At 41.5% G+C, this 19,566-nt stretch overlaps 3 protein-coding genes across 6 annotated transcripts; 1 reads left to right on the forward strand and 2 right to left on the reverse strand.

Annotated features, from left to right (window-relative positions):
* Positions 1-579: 579 nt before the first annotated feature.
* On the reverse strand, positions 580-6,193 carry LOC129591605 (uncharacterized). The gene is given in 7 exon segments (XM_055487314.1): positions 580-1,164; positions 1,511-1,814; positions 1,816-2,014; positions 2,179-2,256; positions 4,136-4,180; positions 4,344-5,348; positions 5,531-6,193. Coding segments are annotated over 6 exon segments (1,794 nt in total). The 5' UTR covers positions 5,254-5,348; positions 5,531-6,193; the 3' UTR covers positions 580-906.
* Positions 6,194-6,682: 489 nt separating this feature from the next.
* LOC129591700 (mismatch repair endonuclease PMS2-like) lies at positions 6,683-18,743 on the forward strand. Of its 3 annotated transcripts, XM_055487454.1 has the most exons (24): positions 6,683-6,935; positions 7,129-7,297; positions 7,375-7,425; positions 7,520-7,606; positions 7,693-7,795; positions 7,967-8,069; positions 8,137-8,300; positions 8,379-8,457; positions 8,622-8,816; positions 8,892-9,056; positions 9,120-9,366; positions 9,692-10,264; positions 10,495-10,670; positions 10,737-10,794; positions 10,899-11,101; positions 11,179-11,257; positions 11,347-11,495; positions 11,557-11,687; positions 17,368-17,465; positions 17,612-17,680; positions 17,789-17,826; positions 18,042-18,146; positions 18,232-18,267; positions 18,328-18,743. In XM_055487454.1, the coding sequence occupies exons 2-24, from the start codon at positions 7,204-7,206 to the stop codon at positions 18,403-18,405; spliced, it is 3,081 nt and encodes a 1,026-aa protein (XP_055343429.1). In that variant the 5' UTR covers positions 6,683-6,935; positions 7,129-7,203; the 3' UTR covers positions 18,406-18,743. The 3 variants fall into 3 exon arrangements, 2 of the variants coding, with proteins under 2 accessions (XP_055343429.1, XP_055343428.1); XM_055487453.1 differs by lacking the exon at positions 6,683-6,935 and having other exon boundaries at positions 6,998-7,297; XR_008690876.1 differs by lacking the exons at positions 6,683-6,935; positions 17,368-17,465; positions 18,232-18,267; positions 18,328-18,743 and having other exon boundaries at positions 6,997-7,297; positions 18,042-18,062.
* Positions 13,773-16,550, reverse strand: LOC129591702 (nudC domain-containing protein 3-like). 2 transcript variants are annotated; one of them, XM_055487458.1, is made up of 4 exons: positions 16,387-16,550; positions 15,831-15,940; positions 15,197-15,569; positions 13,773-15,127 (listed from the first exon to the last, which is right to left on the reverse strand). In XM_055487458.1, exon 4 carries the CDS (start codon positions 14,841-14,843, stop codon positions 13,953-13,955), a length of 891 nt encoding a protein of 296 aa, XP_055343433.1. In that variant the 5' UTR covers positions 14,844-15,127; positions 15,197-15,569; positions 15,831-15,940; positions 16,387-16,550; the 3' UTR covers positions 13,773-13,952. The 2 variants fall into 2 exon arrangements, with proteins under 2 accessions (XP_055343433.1, XP_055343431.1); XM_055487456.1 differs by lacking the exon at positions 15,831-15,940 and having other exon boundaries at positions 13,773-15,569.
* Positions 18,744-19,566: the final 823 nt, after the last annotated feature.

Genomic DNA, 19,566 nt, shown 5'->3' on the forward strand with positions numbered 1-19,566 from the left:
CGCGCATATTATGCGTATACAGTACACATCCAGAAAGGCGAACGTTGGGATGCCTTGCTATTGATTTTTCCTGGCGACTTCCTTTCCGGCTGTTCATCATTGTTGTTCTAACGCCTATGAAGGACCCTGTTTACGGCACATCTGAAGATTCGTGTGATTGTACAGGCCTGACTGCTGATTACCCAAGGGCAGAATCAATAATGCCGGCTAAAGTCACATAGTAAAAAGAGTTAATTAAGTTAATCCTGCCATATTTATACCGTATCCCCTGTGATGCTGGGGGTGCATGTATCGTGTTGGGTAGCTTGGGTTATTGGCTACATTTCTCTTTGTTATGTTGAACGAAGCGGACTATTTTTATCGAATTTCTAATGTGCAGCACACACCCTGTTTTGTTTATCACGCCACTTATTCATCGAATACTTTTAATCAGCAAATATCACGCAGCAGTCTCTCACTTATTAAATTCCTCATAATGCATTCTGATCCGATTGATTTGTTTTCCAGTGCATAGCTAGTAGCTACTTTGATTAGTGTGATGACTTCTTCTTAACCATATACTTATCTCGTTAAAACATGCTGCATTATTACTTTATTCATGAATCGACAATAAGAACCTAAACGAAACAAACGCATAATTATGTATTATGGAAATCCAGCGCATACTGAAGTGAAACCAACACAGTACGGGCAAATAAAAGCAGGCTCAAACCTATCACAGAGAGCAAAAAACATTCCCTGAAAAAATCAATCACCACAATAAAGTGGAACAGAAAGCGACCTGTGAGAAAATCCAGACCATTGTCACAAATCAAACCTGCATATATTAGCCACCAATGTAAGAACAAAAACGGGCATCGATTAACACATACGGGGCTGACAAGAAAATAACTATTAGCTGCTGCTTTAGTAACCAGAGCTCGCCGAGCTCGTGTCTCTTTCTGTGCCTAACGAAAGGTGGGAATTCGAAACCAGACCACTCTTAACCACTTTCGGATTTTTCTGGCATTTGGTTTCATGAAGGATGAGATGATCCCGGCGCTTCTTCGACACATTGCAGTACTGGCAGAAGAGGAGTTTTGCTTCCGGAGTATGGACGCGTCGGTTGTGATGCCGCAAAGCACCGGCTGTTTCGCAAGCTCTACCACACTTTTGACAAACATGCTGCAAAAAATACAAATCATTCATGAATAATCTATCGCCCAATTCACGGAATTTTATCTAATAGAACGGACTCCATCTGAAAGTTGGTAATACAAAGTGATGCAAAGAACATATAGCCGTGCGTGCAGCACCATGATCCGACCAAAAATACCGGTATGGAATGTAAGTCATTCAGGCAAATAAATAAATATCTACAATAATTTCTATAATAAATATGTATAATTTCAAGCCCTTCCAAAAATGACTGCCACTAATCCCAAAAAGTATACTCGTATTCACCATGCAAGATAAATTATACTAACAATCCCTTCTACGAATATAGCCTCCGAACAAATCTTTGACATACCTCAGATGAATTATTGACTTCAGATTCCGTGTTTTCCTTAACACCAGCAGCAATTAACAGGGTAGATACGCGAGTCTTTACAGCTTTTTCAGACACTACCGAGCCAGATCTTGAAGAACAAGAGCCGATTTGCGATAGCTTATCCAACTTCTCATCCGCTTCACTGTTGTCACTGTCCCCTGCCAGTGGTGACCGCTTCCCTGATTTCGCGCTAATTGCAAAGGGTTGGGACGATTCGTCGTGATGCCTTTCAGTATCAAAGACTCGTCTTATCATCAACTGGCGATGAACACCTTCGTATTTGGGAGGCGAAGGAGAGGTATGCTTTCGAAAATTTTTCCGTTCCATGCAACAACTGAGAGCGATTCACCTGAGATGATTGAAGCTGGCTTTTCAATAATTCGCACTCTTTCCGGCACTCCGCCAATTGTTGTTCCGCCCGCAACCGAAGTTTTCGCTCTGTCTCCAACTGCTTCTCTAGGCTAGCTTCCGCAACAGAACGCTCTAAAATACGAACAACGATTATCGAACACGTTATTAAATTACTTTTTCGTTGATGCAGAACTGTTTATCAGCAAATATGCCAGCCAATAATTCAAACATACATCTTATTAGCGACAAAGTTGTCGTAGTTATCGGTTTATTTAAATGTTAAAACGCATTCTTACCATTAAAGCTTGTTAAGCCACCGGAACTAGCAGCCATTGCAACGATGGACCCGGCACTGTTCGTCAGCTGACCATGGTCTAAATACACACTGGTGAGATAGATTCACACTACACTATGTCCAAGAATTTTGTAAAAATATTAGCTTAGAAGGGATACAAGTGCCGACGGTTCAACCAAACACCGGACTTCCGGTCTGTCCCCGCCTCTAACACGGCACACCCCTTGCAGCATGCTGAGCATACTGCTTATCGCGCATGTGTTTTTATGTGAATGCCCTATCTAACGCTTTCTGGGAAGTCTTGTCTCCACCTGCGAGGAGAGGTGCGAGCCAGGCCAGCGAAAATGCACAGGAATCCACCACAACGTAGATCTGAAAACCCAAACCAATCCAGACGAAAGTGCATTTTTTTGCGAAAACACGCACTTACCCGTGAAAAACCAGTAACAAGAAATCAGACATCCAAAACGGCAGAATAAAAATCACTGTTCGACGGAAAGGAAATGATCACAGGCGACAGATGATCGTTGAGTTGTAAAAGGGCAAGCGGTGTTTTCGTCGTACGGAATTTGTAACCAGCAATTCTTTTGCGGTGACGCTTTTCAATGGAAATTTTTCGATGACGCGAAGCACTTCAGGGTTCTTGAGAAGATAGTGGCAAACGCAGACGGGAGGACTAAACAGGTGGGGAAGTGGATGTAACTCCGGCATTCACGTATTTGTAGTCGCATTTCATTACTCTCTTTATGTACTATTCTTGCTAACATTTAAGTGTTAACAGAAAATGCAACAATTTAAATAATTTTGCTAATAATAATATTAACAAACAATCAAATAATAACTGAAAATGAATTCGTCTGAACTATCACAAAAGTTAAAAAAGGCAAAGGAAAAGAAAATCATCATCTGCACAAGAAAAGAAAATAAGAATTTACGTAAAAAATCTAAAAACAAGGAAAATGTTATTGGAAAAAGTTCAAATGAAAATATACACACCTTTCGAAATTCAACAGAAAGAAACTGCATGCATAAACGAAGTTTTTCAAAAAAAGAAAAAAATCTTGTCATACGCTAATTTTATCGCAAGCAATCACCGAAACTAAATTACTGCACACAAATTCAAAACACATTGAAAAGAAATGGCAAAACAACAAAAAATCACAAGATTTAGCTGATTTACTAAGACAAAATAAGTTAACGTAAGTAATTGTCGACAGTCGTGTACCGTGTCGAACAGATGCACGGTCGCCAGATATCAGGACCGCCAACGGAGAAGATGCTGATGCTGATTTGAAGACGAAGATGCTGATTTGTGAGGTCACTGAGGTGCAGTGGCCGAACTGCAGATATAGTGCGGTCCATGATGAGATGATGATTTATGAGTTGTAATGGCAGAGTTGCAGGTACCGTTCCAGTCCATCATGTGTACCAACGCATACCACCGCAGCGATGTAGAAGTAGCCAAATTCGCAAGCCAACCTGGCTTGATGGAATCCAGTTTTGGCTGCACCCGCATGCCAACAGTGAACATTTCACCGACCGAACTTTTCGGGCGAAACCTTTCGCCATCACTCGCACTCACGAGCTTGTTTTCTGTCATTCTCTGTCTCATCCCGAGACCTGAGATATCTCTCAGTCGTGTCAAGACAAAGTCCCATTGCTTCGTCTCTACGTTTTTATGGCGCACTGTAACTGCAGCCATTCAGAAGCCTGCTGCCACTCTTTCCTGGCGCAGTTCACAAAATTATCGTCAGACCAACATCCGACGAAATATCACTGATGTATCTCAGACGGTAATCTGATATGTGATACCCTGCCGGAATTTTGAAATTCGAAGAAGAAACTATCACAAAGCCCGCTTGTAGAAAAACTTATCTAAATCGAAACACAAGGAATTCGGCAGACTATTGTCTGTGCTTTCAGGACCATCCACCAAAAGCCACTTCCGAAAAACTTACCACCAGATGTTTGCAGGGGCAGAACAATCGGCGCAACAGGGGGACCTTCAAATATAAATCAAGGTAAGGGCAAAAATTATATAACGCGAAAAAAAATATGCCTGGGGTGTCTCGAGAAAATTGTTTCAATAAATTTTACGGTTTCTTTCAAGCCGAACCAATGAACTATCGATACTACTATTTTACTGTAATACAGAAAAAAACTTACCATTTACGCGTTGAACTACTACGAGATGAATTCCCCACCCCGGTTCAAGAGAAACAACCCCCGCGTGATCCGTTTGACTTTCCATATTCGCCACACTGGCCGATGCTATCGCATCCTGACCACTAACATCAGTCTGAACTGCGTATTCGCGCTGCTGTGTTTTCTGATCCAGTGAGATAAAATCATTGGTCTTGGTAACGGGATTGGTCACAAACACCCCGGATATTCGCCGAAACATATCCGCTAACAAGCGCATATCTTCCGCCCGTGCGGAGCTCACCGGCGCCGACTGCTGACTATGCGGCAACGCGGCCGGTGGTGCATCGGGAATTTCGGGAAAAGGTTCAGACACGTCCATATCGATGTGATCATTCGAATACAAACTGCCGTGCAGAGCTGATGGAGACGGCACATCCGTGCAAATCATGCTCATCCAGCAGTGACCAGCCCCAATATCACCATTAACAACCGAGCACTCTTCGCTGGACGTGCTGCTTGTCTGCGAACTACGACTCTCTGAAGGAGCCGGATGCGGCAGCGTAAGCGCTGACAGCACATCGTGACGCGGTGTTACAAAGGTTTCTCCGCGATTATGACCGTTTCGCCATGAACGGGAGTTATTCCCGGCAGGTGAAGCGTTAAAAGCTTCTACGGCGCCAGGCTTCCTCAGCGATTCCGCTCGTACCTGGCGACTTCCAAAATTCACAGATTTTCGCAGCGGTATCTCGGATATCGCAACAGATGATCTACTGGGTGGAAGAAATGAGTGGTGCATTCGTATGTAGTCATCCGTCCCACTTTCCTGCTTAATGTTAACGGCGTCATCAACGACTGAATCCAAAAAGAAGCAGTCGATATCTTCGGACTTCACAGTAGTCAGATGCTCCGAATCATAACTCCATGTATCCATTGTAGATAATTCTTTGTAAATATAAGGATGAAAATACCAGATTCAATATTTATCCCATTTCAGTTTGACAAAGCTATTATTCGTCAACGGTCACCCTAAAAAACAAAAAATGATTTTAACATTCTGTTTCGATCCTCGATCAAATGCGTGTCACTATCAGATACGATTTTAATACCATTTTAGTGATTTTACATCATAAACCTGCTTCATATAAAAAGCAATCTATTATACGTATTTACGGTGTTACATAATTATTATGAATATCTATATGTGTTACCTTTATCAAGACGATCCATATTCTCGGCAGTTTCCAGGTTAAAGTAGAGACAAACCCATCAGTTCAGATTTCTAGTTGTTACGTTAAATGTTACCATTTGATTTCAAGAAAAATCGGAAGACATGCTAGCTAGAACACAAAAGACTGCACAGCTCAAATTCAATTCATAAACATAACAATCACGCTATAACCCAAATATCCAGTCGAAATGGTAAGACTAACCGTAAGATTTTAAATATTCACCGTTCACGTACCCACAAATCCACAACAAGCAACATAGCTGATTTACAAACTTTTAAGTAGCTATCCCTTATTAGGTCTTAGGCAGTTCAACATAAAAGGTTCACTTCTACAGAACACTTTTCCGTAAGTCTTAGCCAAACTAAGGCCTTGTCCCGAATTCGAAGCGAATCTCGCTATGGTACGGTTGCTCAACCGCACGAGGTGGCTGTATGCAGTGGCCACGCCTACAGATACGGTACGCGAAGCCACCTCGCGAGGTGGAGTTGCTGTATCGCAACGAGATTCGCTTTGAATTCGGGACGAGGCCTAAAATTAATACGAGTTCGTTAAATGTTCTATTTTTTCGCATTCCATCAAACCTATTCTGTACTCTGTAAGCCGTAAGGTCTAAAAAGTAAACAGTGGAGTAACTCGGTGTCGGTGTCGGGTCAGTTCTAAACCTACTCTACTCCAGTAGCTGCCAAGTTGCCAACGTTTTGGCTACGATCCGATGGCGTCATGGTTCACATCACTGTCGGGCTTGCGGCCGCTTGCTACTGTACAGTGTACAGTACAGTACTTATTTGTACAGTGTACAGTACTTATTTGGTAGTACTTGTACGTACAAGGATACTTTAACCAGAGAGGTTAGGGGGCATCCATAAATTACGTACGCAGAAAACCACGATTTTTTCACCCCTCCCTCCCCCTTCGTAGCGGTCCGTCACGTCTGCTTGAGCCCTCCCCCCTGGTTCGTTCAATCGTAATACATGGAGCTGACCACCCCCTCCCCCTGGGTTCGTCGAGGCCGTCACAGCTTGTCACACTTTTTGGACCCCTCCCTCCCTGGTTCGCTGCGTACGTAATTTATGGATCCCCCCTTATACAGTATGGCTAGTAGTGGCTACCTTAATAAGTACATTCTGCATTAACCTTGCACTTTATTAAAATTAATAGCAGTACTAGTCGTATGTCCGTCCGCCTCGATTGCGGCGTTATTACAATGAATCAGGGGCTTTCGCAACAGAAAAATTATTTTCCGTTTAATTTTAATCCAGATTATTATCACTCGTTTCATGTATTGGTGCTAGTATTTGAATAATTTGGCCAGTTTTTTCAATATTTTGACGATTAAACTGCTTAAATCCGGCAGTCCAGTGACCCAGACTCCAGTCGGAGTAAGGTATGGTTAATCAACTGAAGAGGGGGTTGCCATTGAGTTAAAAACAATCTCGTGGGGGGTGCGGCATTTTTATTTACGTGCCCGCGCATGTTTTCTGATTTGTTTTTATTTTCTGCAAGGCATCTCTTCTGGAATTTAACAAGCGCTTTATTGGGTTGAATTGTGTGCGTTCTTGGAGTTTTTCTGCTTTTAGTTAATTAAGCGATTACATGGGAGAACAAAATAGGATGCGCTTCTTATACCTTGCTTGAACTTTCGAGTTTGGAAGATGAGCGCCGCAGGCGAGAACGCGATTAAACGAATCGATGAGGATTCCAGACACCAAATTTCGTCGGGAACAGTCATCGATTCATTGGCAACAGGTAAAGACCGAGTGTTGTTTGTAGGCTCGAGTAGGAAGTTTCGACTTCGCTGACGTACATTTTTTGTGCATTTGTAGCGGTTAAGGAACTGTTGGAAAACAGCCTTGATGCTGAAGCTACTGCAGTTGGTATGTAAACAACAAACAAACGTTACAAATTCAAATGAAAACGTATGAAAAATTAAAATTCTACGGTTAAATTCATTTCCCTGCTGTTTGGTAGAGATTCGGTTAACAGACCATGGCACGGAATGCATCGAGGTATCTGATAATGGCCATGGAATTGCGGAAGAGGATTTTGGTGCACTGGGTAAGAGACAGCTTATCCAAAAAAATCCTGTTATTAAAATTTGGAAAGTTCTGTGCTTAAATAGTTAAATTAAAATATTTTTTTAGCGTTAAAGAGTCATACCTCGAAAATTACGGAGTTTGATGACTTGACTACTGTGGAAAGCTTTGGATTTCGCGGCGAGGCAATCAGTGCTTTGGCAGCCTTGGGGTAAATAATTTGTGCATCGTTATTTGATTCACAAAACCATCCTGGGATGTGCAAACTGTTTAACTTATTTATTATTTTACATTTATCTATAGCTATAAAATTTAAAACAAATTTAATTTTTAAATTAAATTAAATTTTTTTGGGGGAATTGGTATTCTAAAATAATTGCAGGGATCTCAGTGTGCAAACAAAAACCAAAGATATGTCAGGCGCGTATGTCCTGAAATTCAATCGAAAAGGGGAATTGATCGAAAGGAAGCCTGCTACCCGAAATGTGAGTGACTGAGAAATCAGTAGTTAAGCACTTTTTATGTGAAAAACGAATGTCTTATTTCTTCTAGGTGGGCACAACGGTTACAGTGCGACATCTGTTTGCAACGCTTCCGGTACGACGTGATCAATTCGTGCAGAATACGAAAAAGGAGCTCTTGAGACTGACTCGCACTCTAAACAGCTACGGAGTGATCGGCAGCGCCAGACTGTCCTGCGTTGACTTCGTCAGTGGGTAAGTATTCACGCTTGCACAGTACTGTAATTATACCGGTAAACGATTGATTATCTCTTGGTAATTTTTTTGCTATAGGAAAACCATAAATTTGCTTCGCCTGAATGGACGAACTGATATGTTATGCAACATTCGCGAAATATTTCCGGCTGCAACGGTAAAAACGGTGGCAAAAATCGATAGGAAGGACAATAAATATGGCTTACTTATGTGGTAGAATGTGGAATAGCTGATGTCTGTACTTATGCATTGGTAAAACCATAAAAGAGAATTCAGTGGGGAGGTTTACTTTGTCCTAGTTTATTTTTGTTCTTGCCTCAGGCAAATAACTTGGTACCTTTGCGCACCAGCGTGCCCAATCAGGAAATCTTGGATGAATACGGAATTCATGACATGAAAACCATTGAGTCATATGATTTGCAAGGCTGGATATCCAGCGCCAAGCAAGGTGCGAGCCGCAGTTCCAGTGATCAGCAGTTCCTGTATTTCAACAGGAGACCCTGTGAACATCCAAAAGTACTGCATATATCTGGATTCTGTCTTTCGCGAAGGAGCATGAGCATGTGTTCATCCATGAATTTGTTTTTGCAGATCGTGAAACTAATCAACCAAGTTTATCGTGAATACAACACTAAAGAGTATCCCTTTTTCGCTATTAATATCCAACTGGAACGGAAGAAAATCGATATTAATATTGTTCCGAATAAGAATCAAGTGATGGTGGAGGATGAAAAAGTTCTGTTGGCAGTTCTGAAGGTTTGCTTCGTGAAATGCTTGAAAACAGGACTACTTTTGAGAAGTTTGTTTTTTTCACCCCAGGCCTCACTGCGGCAGACTTTCCAAGATCTCCTAGCAAATATTCCTCTGAAAACTCTGCCCGCGAACATGCAAGCAAAGCCCAACGCACTTTCTCAGGCTTCTAATCCAACCAGCCCTGCTCTGCTCGATAAAACTTTTGGTACAAAGAAATTCTTCGAATCATTGCGTTTTGGTACCAAACCAACCGATACCGGAGTCAAGCGTGTGAAAAATCCACTGCATTCTCCACTCGGCTCAAACTCAAAGGGTATTTTAATTACTACTATTTTTTCTTCGAGTTAACTGTCCATATCAGGTTTTTTCTAGCGGTAGTATTTATTCTAATCTAAGCTCACGCGGGGGTCATGAACTGTACAAAAATGTGGAAAATTCTGTAAGCGATCTAGCAGGAATTATTTGGAATATTTTCTGTAAGTAAACTGCTGAAGCGGAAGTCCTTGTGAAAGATATGGGTTCAGATAATTAAAATTATTATTCAGATAATTCAAATTATTTACAATTGCTTGACGGTTTGTCAATTTATTAACTAGGTAACTTTAAGTATTTAGCGTGAGTTCTTTTGTTTTTTATAGCAAAGCGTCCGAAAGAGAACTCTATTGTGGAACAGGCACCGTCTGTCGGATCAAGAATTACCGATTATTTGACCAAATTCCCCGTGATAACTTTGGATCCACCTTTCGCAGAGTCATCTTTTGGATCACAAATCCAGGATACCGTATCAGTTATTGACGAGGCCGAAGTGACACGAAAGAAATTGGGGTTTGGACGTGAAATACAAGAGACGGAATCGGTTATTGGAACGCAGCGCGTAACCAGTCAGCCGATATTCAGTCAGTTTTCCACACCGGCTCCTGCAGACGCGAAAAATTCTGGCAAACAGAAAAGCTTTGGGGAATTTCATCCACTAGGATTTGATTCCGTGAAAACTCCGCGTGCGGAAAGTCCTACCGGTTTTGGATGTTTTCGTTTCCCTGCCTTGGGGAATTCTCGCTCTGGAAATGCTGCGCTGCCGCTGCGAACCACCACGGGATCTAGTGAGGAAGTGGTTGTCGACGGATCGGGTATAAGACTCACTATAAAACATCCAAAAATTCCCGATGGTTTTACTACTGCCTTGGATGAAATGCGGAAACGTGAAATTGAAGGTACTTAATATTGATTAGCAACATTACATAAGTGCTATTAGCTCCCCTGTGGCTCAAGTTCTGTAAATTTTAACCTTTACGAATGCAAATAACGATGATGCGATTAACTGCATACGTGGATACCTACCGGGTTTGAGTTGTTAGATCCATTGTTTCAGTGTGGATATGCTGTACGAAATTGGTTAAGACGACAGGAAACGGTTCTCACTGGCTACTTTTTTGTGCTGTAGGAGTTCCCCCTGAAATCGACGCAGTTGAAGCGCAACTGAAAGAAGACTTGGAGGCACTGGAGGCCGAAGTAACCCAAGAAGTGCTCGCCGACACAACGTCTGTTGACCTTTCAACAAACATTAACAGTAGCCTAAATGAAGATGCTGATATCTCACGTGTTACCACTGAAATTAAGGTGAAACCAAAGTATTATTTCATTCGCAGCATTCAGTATCTTTTCAAAAACCTGCGTGGATTTTAGACGGGTGCCGTTATGGAGACTATCGACGAAGACTTGCAGAATAATTATCAGCGATCAGGTACGTTAAACGGATTGAAGACCGCACTATTCTAAGGTAAAACTATGGAAAAAATGAAACGGTTTGTGTCTAATCAGCGAATACATTTTAACTGTTGGTTACAGAAATTGTCAGCGTTACGCGCAATAAGGTCTTTGAGCCTTCGGTCAACAGTTCTGCAGTGATAAATTGTAATGATCTCGCTGTGACAAGCGATTGCGTGCTGGATAGCTCCAGTTTGGTGCGGAAACGCGTGAGTAGCAAGAAGCCAGCAAGTCCTGGAAAAGCTGTTGATCACGAGACTGACAGGGACAAGCCCATCGGCACGGTAAGCAGTCACTAAGCACCAAGTTATCCGAATGCTTTTTTAGCCGACCACCGCCGGGTATCGATGTGTTTATACAGATCCCTGGGAAGCGGTCCGCCGTTCCCATTCCATCGTCTCACCTGTCACTGGAACGCATTCAAGCTAGCCGTATTAAGGGTAATTATAGCTCACCTTTGCCCCCGGGTATTCACTTGCCATTGATTACAATTTACAGGGAAACGCAATTTTAATACCTTTTTATTTAGCGGGAGGAGATCGGAGCCGATCGATACAAAATGCGGAGGCTGGTCACTTTCGGGCCGGCATTGTGCCCACACAGAATGAAACCGCTGAGGGGGAACTGCAGAGAAATATAAAGAAAAGCGATTTTCAGAGAATGGAAATCATCGGACAGGCAAGTGTGTCTTTTGTTTACAAAATGAAAAACAGGATGATGAACAGAATGACTGCTTTAGTTTAACGATGGGTTCATCATTGTTCGTCTGGATTTGGATGTGTTCATCATTGATCAGCACGCTTCCGACGAACGCTATAATTATGAGAAGCTTCAACAGAATTACACGGTTGACAGCCAAAGAATGGTTTGGTAAGAGCATAATTTAACAAATAAGAATTGTAAACACTGGTGCTAAGACTGTTGCATCTTTTGAACAGATCTCTTAGTTTTTGTGAAAATTGAACGAGAATGATTCACAGGTGTTTCGAGGTTTGGTTTTCCCCGCTATCGTTATGACCCGAAACAAAAACTAAACATTTGCACTCTTAGCCAGCGTATCATACAGAAAAATTTTTTGATTGAGTTTTCCCTTCTTAGCGGCAGCCAAATTTAGTAAACTTTTGCGGATACATTGTATCCCCATTTGTGATGTATTAGCGCGATATAAACTTATCCAACAGGCAGTTGAACAACTTATGGCACATTGTGCCGTTAGAAACGCCATATCTAAACGGGAAAGGTTTATGTGCCTTTTTCCCTAATAAAAGTTGAATTACTGTGTGAATTTTATTTCCATGAAATCTATTAATCTTCATTACGAATGCTTTCCGAAATTTGGGTCTTGGCTTACCATTTGCTATTGCACTTTACTTAGTGTGTGTGATGACTCGTGAAAGCTCCATTAACTTAACCGGAAATATGATCTATGGGTTTGCCTACTGACAATATGACATCTGTTTGATTTAGTGCAGACTAATATTTTTGAATTTAGTGGGATGCATATTTAGGATATCCGATGAAAAATTGGTCAAACAAAATATGCACACTGGAGTATTGTACTCTTATCATTTCCTGTGTACCACAGTGGTGTGGGACGCGGCCGGGTGTTGTGGCTTTCGGTTTGCGAATCGATATGGCATTGTGCCGGCATTCCCTTTTCGGTGTTCCGGCTTTTACCCCTTGTCCTGATCACTTCCGTGTTACAAAATTTATCAATATGCGTGACGGATATTTATACGTTTGCCGCTTTGTTAGTTCACGCTACATTTTGTGTAGTTCGTTTTCTCATGCCACGCGATCTCCTGATTCGGGTGATTTACACTGGTACTTCTTTTATTATACCACCAGGGAAAGGTTAGGGAACACCGGTTGGTTAATCGAGAAAACGGATATTTCGAGAAGTCTCGAAGAAGTCTCGTTTTAGCCTTTTAGGACGAATAAGTTTGGCGAAGTAGTATACGCTTTGTGACGGTGGACTGACAATGACAAAGATTCTTGAGTGTTTGCAATAATATGCAATTTACAGTTTGATATTATAGTACTTATTAACCGTATTGGCAGGGTACACATACAGTTGAGATGCGATGCAATGCTTGACGGTTACAGTGCATTAAGTAAGTACACAAATACGAATTTACTGTAGGCGGTTGCATATTTTGAGACAGCCGAATTTTTCCCATATGTTTTTTTATAAATATCTTGCGGAGAAACCGCGTAAAATGGACTGTGATATAACCCCCAATCCCCCCACCAATCCGCCGTCGCCGAACATAAAATGCGAACGGATATGTTTTTCAGACCGTTGCACATGGCTTGTTTAGAACGGTAGCAACTGAAACAAAAGAGGAGAGATCACCACCGCATGATGATAATTATACAAATGTAGTCGGAAATTAAGCACGAAGTTGATAAGTATTGCATTTAAGCGGTGCTGTGTTTTGTGAATTACGGGAAATGGAAATTCAGCGTAGTTACTGTCAGGTGTGCGGTGGCATGTGATATCGTGTTTAATGATTATTTTTATCAGTCCATAAACTGAGTTGTCCGAATCAGTCCGATTCTCTGTTTTTTCTCGCATGGAGTTCCGCTGCAGGCTTCTTAGCGTACTTGTGAATTAAGTTTTTTGGACTTTGGCTTCGTATGTGTGAAATCGAAATTATTGACCTAATCTTTTGCATTGCACGTGTCCTGATTCTGGCGATATGTTTTCGCGTTTCGACACTGACAGGAAACGGGCTGTGGAAATATGAGGATCACTTGGCATAGACACCGGTAGTCATCAATGATTAAATATAGCCTGTGACGTTCAGCAATTATTGATTGTTTGATCAGCTTAATCATGCCTGGCTGCATTACGGGAAGTGAAGTAGCAAGTGTGAAAAACAAACTGAATTACTTATTACGTAAATGTGATCACGGCCTGCCGCGTTCAAATAGGTACAAACAACAAGCAGAATCACACGTTGTCCTTTTCGGTTTCATTGACGCTGCTGTACATGTGTAGCTTTTTACAGTAGTTCGAATTGCGTGCGCAATTTAAATCTGAGTCAATAAAAGTATATGAAAATTGTTTAGAAAAACATCTGGAAGTGGTTATCGCGGAAAGCAGGTTGAAGTAAAAAAGAAAGGGGTGTTCTACGTTTTAGCTGGTAAATTGAACAGCGCATTAGCATCGTAGGGTAAATTTTTAAACGGTGATCCATCAGCATTCCATCCAGTTTTGAGAGTTTCGGCTAGGTGTACCTGATCACTAGTAGGTTTTCCCTGAGCCTTAGCCTGCTGATCATGGATCATTTTTCTCACCAGTTGCTGTTCGTCAGTTTTCATATCCTGGAAGGAAACTTCCGCGTTGATATGTTCGAGGTCAATTTTTCCTTGTCCCTCAATCAAACAGTTCCACCATTCTTCCGTAATTTTCTCCAGCGTCATTTGAATGTACTCCGCCGGTACAAGTATCCACATCGATTCCGCTGAATTTATTGGGCGATGAAACGGGCCTTCCAGAAGAATATCGCCGGTATCCTTCACAGAAATGCGCACATGTGTGCCTGTCAGCTCCACATTCAGCTGTTTAGACTTTGTGACAGATTTGGGAACGTGAATCTTCACATCAAGATCATGCAGGGTCTGGTTCCAGGAGTATTTGTCATGTACGGCTCCATTGCCGGGGTCATCGGCATGTTGGGCCGTTATGGTGGGAATAGAGCGGGTTTCGCCGGTCTCGGGGGATGTCACACCGTGTTCAGTGTGAATTTTGATGGTTGGATTGGCGGCTGGCGGTGCAGAAGAACTGGGAGATTTTTCCCGATGCGCCATGCGATCGTAACGTTGAAAAGAGTTTTTTACCAAATTCTCCGCGGTACCCGGTAGAAATCCGCTTTTGCCGTCCGGCGACAGGGAATGAAAGAAATCGGTTTTCCGGTATAGGAATCCAAAAATAACGTCCAAAAACGGCGCTATTTGACCTTCGTTATTCAGAATACCAGATAGAGTTTCATCATACAATGCCAGCTTTCCGTGGGACATGGCCTGTTATAAGAATATTCGGGAAGTACGAGTATACTTCAATGGCCACTAATGAAAAGTTGGGCGGAAAGTTAGCGTGGCACCGACTTATCCCAAATTTCCTGGGCGCATGTGTTCAGTCTTGAGGCAGTAGACAGGGATGATTACTTCAGCAGTGTATGGAGGACAATTTGATTAATCTTACACAAATGGTCGGCTGCGGCTGTGGAAGAGGGAACGGTTATCCGGTTGTTATTTTGACATTACTGACAGAGCAATGTTTGAATGCAACTCCGCATGGGCGCCTGTGAATTGGGCAGTTGAGTAATCAAGAAACACTATGAAACCAAGCGAACAACTTCGTTAAAGAATACTTGTCGGAAATGCTCAAATTATCCTGGCCAGAATTAATCTGACAGGGCGCACAACACAGCACATATGTGCCGGCGAAATTAAACGCGGCTCAAGTGCTATTCTTTGAGCGGAAAATGGATGCATGTGCTGAAGATTGATCGGTGGTGTCGTCCTTTCGCTGCCCCGTTGTGTAAAAGTTATGTACGATGCGAGTGTGTGTACTAAAATATATCATCCATCAGTCAGTGGCTTTTAACAGCATCCGCCAAAAATATCGCTGACACGGTCTGAGCCCGCGGATAGGGTTTTTAGCGGGTTATGGATTCGACACTGGTTCGGAGTCAATAGGCAGAGTTGGCATCCCTCGCCTCCGCAGTGGTTGTCCTTCTGCAGCTGTAAGGGAAATAGGATGGCTTGAGCCTTGAGGGGCGTTTTACCAACATCGCAGCTATGTATTTACACTTTCGGTTACAGGAGAGTGTACGTCGCCTGCCAAAAAACTTATCACAGCGTATAATATATCGCACAGAAAATCCACCTTATTCTTTTTGGGCGAATACCATACTTTTATAAACTGTTACGAGTACTCGTATGGCCTATACGTCAAGGGGTCCAGAACCGACTCGGACCTGCTTTTTAATTTTAAGTACTCACTTTAATTATGATGGGCTTATTTATGGCGAGTGCCTGGTGTCATAAATGTGACTGTGTGAATGTTGCCAACCCTCGATGCGCTGCATCTGCTGCGTTTCAGATTTAAAATCCTATAAAGTGCATGATTATTTGATAGCGAGATGATAAATATTGCATGACCAGATCGACAGAGTATCCTACATTGCTGAAAATTTGAATTAAATTATGGTTACTGAACTTGTACATTTGTTTGCATTGGGATTGGGCAAAGAGTTGCACGCAGTGCACTGTGTCAGATAATACCAGTGACAGATATTTTTAGAGTGGCTTAACAATTTCGAATAAGCTGGCTGTTTAAAATTGTTTGTTCACACACATGTTGTAAAAACTACAGACTGATTGCCAATATGATTTAGCTGGTGAAAATTTAGAAGATGTGAATCAAATCATCGTAACTACAAATATAATAATCGTAAAACGAGCGTGGTATTTTACTCATCTTCAGCTGTATGGTCGAATTCTCATTTGTTTGTGTTCTACCAGGGTTGTCACGCGGTAAGCGAATTGTGAGACTTACCTCCACCAGTGGTAATCCTGCGCTTACTTGACGATAGGAAATCCGTAGAAGATGTCTATCACCAGCGATTAAAGATGGCCTTGCTTATTCAAAACGCCCGCTCACAGTCAGAAGTGTCTTGTGCTACGGTAGATTTAAATTTAGTGTTGGTTAAAAGTTTTTGGGAAGGAAAGTTTTTAGATTGCTTAGAAACGCTTGTACCTGAAACTGATAAAGTACCGTACATACGTGCAGTAGTTGATAATCATTCAGTCAGTTTCATCGAGTTAATATGGAACCAGAATGTTACAGCGACTCTTTAAATGAATTTAATTTTCTTCGGGTAATGAAGAGAAACAAAGTGATAGAGCTGATGAAATAATAAAACAATTTGACGTACTGTAGTTAACATATATTTTTACGAGCAGCATTTACTCGGCGGCGAATCGGCGCTTGTGCCGGCTTATGCCCGGCTACCAGTGCGCGCGCAGATAAAGGGCGCCAGCATCTGGGTTCCTTTACGTTTGCTATACCCAAAAGCTACGAGTAGAGAAATTTGTGTTGAAGGCTATAGGTGAATGATCGTCCTGTGGTCAACTTATTCCACATTAAGTACTTAATAATCCGACATTGATTGCCGGTTAAATTCATGGTCAACTGGTGATTTGCGATAAAACTTCTTCTTAACTAATGCTTTAGAAAAATGAGTTGGTATTACTAGAAATGGATAAACTTAACTGGTTAAGAAATGTGTTCAGCGTGTTTATTAGGTTGGCATATTCAAAACCCCTGTTTCGATTGTTTTACTGTTAAGAAATTGTTTGATGTCGTGTATGGCTTAGCGATTGCGTTAGATATAATGTCTGTGGACTGTGAGTCATTGAAAATGATATAATTTATAAAAAAGCGGAAAGTTGTTGCTATTTTTAAAGCAATTGTGTACTATATTGCAGTTATTATTAATTGTGATAATGCTGTGACTATGCACGGCGTTTATTTTAGTTCGCTCCCGTTGGATCTGAACCCTACTGAAGAGGCCATCCTGCTCGAAAACAGACACGTATTTCAGCAGAGCGGGTTTGATTTCATAGTTAATCCCGGTTAGTCAGTTAATAAGAATATATCAACAAGATTTTCGTAAGACGCGTTGCTGGGAATTAGCGCGTAATTATATGGATTCCGGAATGCAGTCTGAGTAGGAGTACATTATTACGCAGCGTCTTTTATACTTTTGTGTATGTTCCAGATGCTACCACGAAAAGAGTATCTTTGTGCGCGGTTCCCATCAGTCACAACATGACCTTTGGCAAAGAAGGTAGGTTGTCAACATTTAATTAAAATGGAAAATTGACAGCACATTTACATAATAGTTGTTAAAACGAAGTTATATGGGAAAAGCTGCCTTAATTTGTGTCGCTTTTAGACGTAATGGAGATGCTGCATTTATTAGAGGATGCACAGGTACTTAAAAGCTGAATTGGTAGTGGCTTAAATGCCCGCTGAACTGTTAAACATTTTATATGTTAATTGGAGGGTAATAAATCAGGCTTGTTGTGCATATTTGCTGAACTACTAAATGAATTTAGCGGCTAATGTGCTTTAACATGTCTACGTTGTAATGACATGGAAACTCCATAATTTTGACAATTAGATACTTCACTGTATTTTGTTTGAAGGGAATCAATGTTAGACCAACACGACTCCTGCAGCTCCTAGCCAGCAAAGCGTGCCGCAAATCTGTTATGATTGGCAAGCCACTAAATTCCTTTGAAATGAAAACAGTAAGATACGATCGAGAATTCCCAAGTCACTTTTACAAGCGCACTCATTAATTATTTGTTCTGCAAATGGTGCATTACGTTGTAGATTGTTTCTCACATGGCAGACCTCAAGGAACCATGGGTAAGAGATCGAAAGGTCGGTCTTTCAAATGATCGGTACGTTAAGATTGCTCACTTTTAGAGATGTGCTCATGGACGACCGACGATGCGGCATCTGTTCAACATCGACGACTTGGAGAATTTAGGAAAGAATATGTAATTCGACCTTCGCGATGGTCAATTTCTCGAGTTGCATTCTAGTGGTACGAGTTTTATAAGTTGTGCCGCTTATCGGTGCCGAACCCACTCAGTTTCTTTTGGAGATTTTCGAAGGTTGTGCAGAACAACACCCTTGTAAGTTGTAAATTTGGGAAGAGTCCTTTGCGGCTGCGGTGGATACTTGGTTAATTGATTTTATTTATTTCCTGATTAGTGATTCCGAAATCGTTTATGGACAAAGCTCCTTACTTTGTGATTTTTATTGCGTTAAATTGTTACTTGTTGATTTCATTGTTGTGATAGAAGGAAGGAGAGGTGAATAAACTGAACGCTTATCGAGGAGCTGGAGAAGGCAGTATAATAGTGAAACAGTGGCATTGATATTTCCTTAAAAATAAGATGAGAACGTTGTACTATGCGCTCCTTTTCGAAATCGTGAAGACTGAAAACTAATAGCTTGTTTGCATTATGTAACATGGTGTTTCCCCTGAAAGCGATAGCGCCATCTTTTCGGCGGTCATTATATTTTATGAAATGCATGAGTTTTACGAATGCCAGTGAATATGGTTTTATATTTATTGTATTATGGGATCCCGCTGTTTATACAGATATTATGTTATCATATGTACACGCCTTCACGCTTGGCAGTCGTATTGTATCCCTACAAAAGGTGCCTAGTATAGCCTATTATGCCATATGCTCAATGCAACATCGCAATTCCCAACAATTTTTTTTACGCGATTAAGTAGTGCAAATGACTAGAACATGTATAGATTTGAATTTTCTGTAAAAAATTTGTTTTAACGTTAGGGAAAATTGGAGAGTTTCTCGACAGAAACTTTTAAGTCGATGCTGCTTTTCTCTTTTCCGACGAAAATAGGGGTCAGCTTTTCATATTGCTGGTGTCGTCCTACAATACAACATCATTGCGCACAGATGTCAACGCCAAAACTTCTCTTACAATTAGGAAATTACCCTTCGGGCGATGGGATAATAAAGGAACGAATAATAACCGCATAAATTACTAAGCGGCACCGAATATCCTTTAGAATTTAAAATACACCGTAGTTCATAGTAAACTTGAAGCCATGTGGACTTTTAACCTTAAGGATTGTATTTCGACAAGTGTTTTCTCGGTATTTTTCCTCTACTTCGAGAACCG

This window comes from Paramacrobiotus metropolitanus, unplaced genomic scaffold (assembly GCF_019649055.1).
Source record: "Paramacrobiotus metropolitanus isolate TYO unplaced genomic scaffold, Prichtersi_v1.0 Parri_scaffold0000047, whole genome shotgun sequence".
NCBI classification, from domain to species: domain Eukaryota; kingdom Metazoa; phylum Tardigrada; class Eutardigrada; order Parachela; family Macrobiotidae; genus Paramacrobiotus; species Paramacrobiotus metropolitanus.